Here is a 6559-nt window from a genome sequence, read left to right on the forward strand (position 1 = left end):
GTCCTTTAGTTGTCTTACAGCCCATAAAACACTAGCATTCTGCTAATGCCTGCTTAGGAATTTACGACAAGACGCACTCTACTGCTGACACCCGTTTCTAAACGAAAAGACGTAAAAAGCGCACTTAAACTACAACAGAAACTTACTTTTATGTAATAAAACGCAGCCGGATGTGATGGCCGAAGGTGGCTGCAGTCATTAAGCTGCTGCTGCTTTAAATTTTCTGCTCGTGCTGGCTTCATGCCTGAAAGTAAAATGGCGGATACCGTAAAGTGGCTCATACTGCTGTAACACCCCAATACTTACAGAAAGCTATTGTATTGCAATTAAAACGCATACAAATATCTAAAAAGCGAACTATATATTATCTTAATTCCTTCTATGAAAATGAAATTATAGTTTACTGCAGGACATTTACATTTTAAATTTAGCAGCCCCCATAAAAGCCCTTAGAAGTCCAGAGAGTGAATGAGATCCCTGGTTTTGCAGAAGACAAAATAAAATAAAAATCTAATTAATTATCTATTAAATCTACTTTAGATATTATGGCAGCTCAATCCCACTGAGAGAAAATAACCCCATAAAAACTGATAACTGCTGTTTTAGGTTAATTATTCACTCATTGCTGGTCCTTAAACAGGGCTTTCTTTGCTTTAATTATAATAATGATGATGATTAATATTGTTATTATTATTATTATTATTAGCAATACAGTACTGTTCTGCCTTAAGTCTGATGTTGTCTGGTCACTATTATAAAGTCAAACTTCGAGAGCTCTGCGGCTGTTACCAAAACACTTCTGCTTTAGTTCAGGAACAGGAGGGTTTCTAAAATATCTGCTGTATTTCCTGTATCTACAGCTGCATAATTAAGCTGCATATCATCTCTCAGATATTAAATGGCATATTATTGTTGGTGAGGAGTTTGACCCTTCAACCTTTATGTGCTTTCTGTTTTCAAATATTAAAGAAAAAAGAGCTGAATTAATGCAGACATGTTTTTACCTTCACCAAACAACCATCACTCATTCTGCTTCATCAGTCATCGATTTTTAAGGTGTCACTCCCGTCACTGTCACAAATACACTGTGGGAATCACAGAGTGTACACTGAATGAAACTTAATATAATTTATCTTTACATTAATTTCCCTTTATAAAAAGACATTGTGAGATACTGCATCTATGTAATGTAAACATGAATTAAAAGGGAACTAAAAATTGCTAAAGTTATGGTGAGGAAGTGTCAATAATGACAGGAAGTACGATCATCTTAAAGAGTCGTCAGTTCAGAGACTGTGACAGTCGAGATCAGGAACAAGGAAGAAGTGAGACAGAGAAGCACGATGGATGAATTCAGATGGATTCAAATGTTTTTATGTCTGATGCTGATGATTCAGATTGCAGGTAAGGATACAGGAAACATTTTAATAGCAGGAAAACTAAAGGTTATCAATATTGTTACAATCAGTAACCTTTACAGTAAATAAGACAGCTGAGCATGCTCTGTGGTTTTAGGGCAGTATGGACATGTTTATAAACTTGTGTCTAAAATCATAAAAAGTGCTGTATTCTAATTTATTTTTCATATTTCTCTTCAATCTTCAACAGTATCTGTAAATGAAACGTCCATTTTTATGAAACTTGGAGATGACGTCACTCTGCCTTGTCTAAATGTGATAGATGACCAGAATAACTGTGATGGTACTACGTGGATCTTTGGTTCAAGAAACAAACCAACAGTAGAGCTGATCACACTTGGACAGATTGGTGAAGGAGCCAAAAATCAATCAGACAGACTGAGTGTTACAGCGAACTGTTCTCTGGATATAAAGAAGCTCAGAGTTGAGGATGTTGGTCGTTATTACTGTCAACAATACAAAGTAGGACAAACTCCACACACTCAGGTTCATCAGTCTCTGGTTCATCTTTCTGTTATTGCCTGTGAGTATTTATATCAAAATGTTTTTAGTTCAAATTGTTTTTAGAACAAAAAATGACAATAATCATACATAAAATGATTAAGATAACCTGAATAATTTGTGCTGTCTTTGTCTCACATTATTACATTATGTTCACCAGTGACTGAACATAAGGATAATAATAAGGTGATATTAAACTGCTCTGTGCTGGCATATGAAACGTGTCATCACACAGTGAAGTGGATGATTAAAGGTCAAGATGTGGACAAAGATAACAATCAAATGAAGATCTCACAGACTGACTGCTCCACCACTGTGACTTTCCCGGATTCTCACTATTTATACTCATCAAGAGATAACACAGTGAAGTATGAAGTGACTGATACTAACACAGGAAGAGTGCAGCTGTTTACCTTCAGCCCTCAGCCCTCAGGCGAGGAAACAGGTGAGATCATCATCAACTGTTTATAATGACTAAAATCTCCAAAAATGTTTATTTGATGGATTTCAAGCTTTGATGCAGAATATTTTTTCTTTAATTTACAACAGATGAAAAAGATGAAAACATTTTTGTTTGTTTTATTTAATTTATTCAGGCAATACAAAAACAACAAAGAAACAAAGCAGAAAAACTGAAAGCAGCACAACATCGGTTCCAACCCTAATGACAGCCAATGATCCTTCAGACTGGCGAGGTACACAGTTACCTAATAATGTATCTTGTAGTTATGTATCTGTGATGTTTTTATATTGATAATGCAACAATCAGCAATCCTTTCAGAAACAGGTGAGATTATGATGATTAAACTGATTAAATTAATAAAAAAACATGTTTATTTGGAGTCTTAAGGAGGCCTTTATTTATTTTATTTTATGTTTTCCATTCTTTGACAAAATCAGTCACTTCCAGCAAATATAAAATGGAATGTTTTAATATGTAGATGTTTTTCTGGTAGGAAAATACATTTATGTGTAATTAACTTATCTCTGTCTGAATATCATGGCTGTAGGTGGGGATATATTTATACATTCAGTCAGTTTGAGTCAGTAAAATCACTCGCCTGAACTCCAACCTTCTTGCTGTTCACAGGATTTTCTTTTTCTTTAGAGTTGGAAAACACTGAGTCGGTTCTCATGTTGTGTGTTTATAGCGCTCCTGTAACTACTACATCATATGAAGTTATTGTGCATAAAGTGTTTGCCATTTTAACCATATTTTGTGTCATATAAGCACATTTCAATTTACATGAAAATGTTTTTATATGTTTCAAACATTTGGACAAATGTTCATCCAAAAATGTTTTTGGTTTTCCCACTTGTTTCAGTTATTTTGGGGTACGTCACTGGAGCTGCTGTTTTAGTCTTACTGTTGATAACAGTTGTTATTGTCATCAGGTGGAAGAAAACCAAAGGTGAGAACATTTACAGATAAAATCTAGAAGGTCAGAGAGTTTTACAGTGAGTGTTAAAGTTCACTGTTTTTGTCTTTTCAGGAAACAAAACACAGAGGGATAAAAATGCTGTGAGTTTTAATAAAATAATTAAATATTTGTATAATGTCTGTACTGGCATTAAACATGGCATTCAATAACAATAAATCAGCTCCTATTGGAGACAGTTTTCCACCAGATGTAACTGAACTGTGTCTGTTTTTCAGGGACTGACTTTAAACCCTGCAGAGACTCAGTCTGCTCCTCAAGCCAGTCAGGACTTGGTGAGATTACACAGTCCACCCGGAGCTCAGTTAAAACCACTTCCTCTTTTCTGTGCTCTCTAAATGTAAACGGATGTTACTCACAAAAAACGTTCAAAAGGAAGGAAGTTCAATTATGCAACTGAACAACACCAGAACTGACCATGAGTTGTAAAATTTAGGGTGACTGTAGCAGGTCATCTACTAATTACTAACTAATTACAAGATACTGAACCCTGAGTTGCTCCTGATGTATTCATCGGAGTGTGAATGTGTGTGAATGGTAGACAGGAAGCACTTAGATGTAGAAAAAGGTGTTTGTATGAATCGGTGAATACAAGCACGGTGAGTAGAAAAGTGCTATATGAGAACAACTCCAATCACCAAAGGTCAAAACACAAAAACAACACTTAAAACAAAAACATCAATCACATAATTTATGAGACATACTGTGACTCTGATACTAGTTAAAGAATTTCAAGTGTTGAATGTGTGAAGAGTTATTTTTGTTACATGACAATGTCACATGTTACTGAGGAGTCACTATGTGTTTGTCTTCACTGTGTAGGTGGATCCTGAAGTTTCCTACGCCACCATCAGCTACACCAAGAACACAAACAGTAAAATCCGGGTAAGATGTCTATATGGAAAATGTAGCTTTCTAACGCGTGTTCAGCATTTTAAAAAGTTATATTTTATCCTTTTCCCTAATAACTAAGCTGTTGTTGTGTCTAATGCTAACCAAATACATTTGGGACTGTTTATGTGCATCAGTTTGGATGATAGGATTAACAGCATCGTTGGCAGACTTCTTGGTTTGTGTGTTTGTTTGTCAGCAAAGTTAAATGAAACTTGCTGGGTGGGTGGAGCATGGGCAAATAAAGAACCTGTTATATTTTGGTGTGGATTCAGGTTGTGTTCTTTAAAACAAAAAACTATTTTATGTTTTTTGTGTGTGTGTGTGTGTGTGTGTGTGTGTGTGTGTGTGTGTGTGTGTGTGTGTGTGTGTGTGTGTGTGTGTGTGTGTGCGTGTGTGTGTGTGTGCGCGGTTAATTCACGTGTCAGACAGCTTCCTTTTTTTTTTTCCAGGTTCGGGATGATGATGACGGTGATACAGTGACTTACAGCACTGTAAAGGCTCCTGCCACTTCTGCTGCAGCCACCACTGATCCCAACAACCTCTACTCTGCTGTTAGTTTTCCAGTCACATAGTTCAAGCAAAAGGGCAAACAGGGCTTGAATTTATTGGACAGACAATTTTTGTTTTGCCCTTACATGGAGCAGACTGATAGCAACATGCTAATAAATTTATATAATTGCTGTTCTCGGTTAGATTGCCTTGCAGGGTCGTGTTAATGTGGTTCTGAGGTGTTGATGTTAAGCTTAATGGGTCCAAGAGATTTAATCAAATTTTATATATAAAAGGCCACATTCTCATCAAAACATCCTCTTCTGTGCCTAGTAAGAAGACTGATAATTCTGTTGTGATGTCTGTTTTCTAATATTAAAAGAAAGAGCATTAACGCAACATTTATCTCAAGTAACAATCTTTTTTAACTTCCTTAATCATGTTTTTCTTTTCATGGTGTGAAACACGTCAGTGTCACAAACACACTGCGTGAATGGACACAGTGTGCACCTGCCACCTCTTAATATAATTTCTCTTGACCTGTTAAAAATTATTTTCTTGATTGCAGAGAGATAAAATGTGATGCACGGCATCTATCTTAGGTCAACAGCAAGGAAGTGACATCACAGTAACGGCAGGAACAGACAGAGTGATCAGTTCAGAGGCTCTGATGGCCCCACAAATCTTAGAAACATGGTGTCAAACCAGATACTTACTCTGGATGGCATTACTTTGGCCTCCAGTAACACTGTGAGAAATCTTGGAGTCATTTTTGACCAGAATATGTCCTTCAATGCACATATTAAACAAATATGTAGGACCGCTTTTTTGAACTTGTGCAACATTTCTAAAATTAGAAACATCCTGTCTCAGAGTGATGCTGAAATGTCAGTTCAGGCATTTATTACTTCTAGGTCCACAAAGACTGTGATTAGGCTTCAGTGGTGCTTTCTGGTTACATAGGTAGGCCCCGTGACTCAATCAACAAGCGGGCGCAGCATTCACTTGTATATAACTTTATGCATTGTTTATGAAAAGCAGAGAAAAGTAACAACTATTGTGATGAACTGTTTTACATTCTGTGATAAATGATGGAAATCACCCAGGAGTATTAAATAAAGATGGTTAAATTTATTTCAGCGCTGAGTGTTTAATATCTAGGTGTTTTTATGGGAATGTGGATCTTTCAGATCAATTTGAGAAATGATTTTGATCATGTTTCACATTTTATTGTGTCATATAGAGTGGGGCACTGTTCTTCCTCTTGACTCGGTCTTGGACCCTAAAATTCTTGGTCTTGTCCCAGTCTTGATACACTCTGGATTTGGTCTTGCCTTGGTCTCGGGTTAAGTGGTCTTGAGATGGAGAACAAGAAAGAAGTGAGACAGAAGCAGAGAGAATGAATTCAGATGTTTTTATGATTATTCAGATTGCAGGTAAGGATACAGGTGTAACAGACTGAAACTGTGTTCTTTTTGTGTTCATTTTATGTCTGTGCCAAATTATAATATACTCAATGGTCCTGCTTTCCGTGCAGATGAACAATTTTCTTTAAGAGGGTGTGGTCACTTTAAGAGACTTACAGAAGCTGCATGAGCAGAAAAAAGACGGGCACTTTTTTTTTTTTTTAACTAAATGTTCACTTAAAAATAATTAGTCTACTGACAGTCATTATTTTTGGGGGGTGCAACATAATTTTTGGCATTTCTGCTTGGTTCAAGCAACTTTTCAGTTGGGAACATTTTTTTGTGAAGGAAGCTGGAACAATTATATTTAATTTAAATAGCGCCAAATCACAAAAAAACAGTTGCCTCAAGG

At 36.2% G+C, this 6559-nt stretch overlaps 1 protein-coding gene across 2 annotated transcripts; it reads left to right on the forward strand.

Moving 5' to 3' along the window:
- The first annotated feature begins 1202 nt into the window (after positions 1–1202).
- On the forward strand, positions 1203–5458 carry LOC115774713 (uncharacterized). 2 transcript variants are annotated; one of them, XM_030722101.1, is made up of 9 exons: positions 1203–1404; positions 1609–1941; positions 2080–2364; positions 2516–2614; positions 3245–3331; positions 3413–3441; positions 3577–3633; positions 4181–4243; positions 4702–5458. In XM_030722101.1, the coding sequence occupies exons 1-9, from the start codon at positions 1344–1346 to the stop codon at positions 4822–4824; spliced, it is 1137 nt and encodes a 378-aa protein (XP_030577961.1). In that variant the 5' UTR covers positions 1203–1343; the 3' UTR covers positions 4825–5458. The 2 variants fall into 2 exon arrangements, with proteins under 2 accessions (XP_030577961.1, XP_030577962.1); XM_030722102.1 differs by having other exon boundaries at positions 1681–1941.
- Positions 5459–6559: the final 1101 nt, after the last annotated feature.

The sequence above is a fragment of the Archocentrus centrarchus genome, chromosome 24, assembly GCF_007364275.1.
Source record: "Archocentrus centrarchus isolate MPI-CPG fArcCen1 chromosome 24, fArcCen1, whole genome shotgun sequence".
In the NCBI taxonomy this organism is placed as follows: domain Eukaryota; kingdom Metazoa; phylum Chordata; class Actinopteri; order Cichliformes; family Cichlidae; genus Archocentrus; species Archocentrus centrarchus.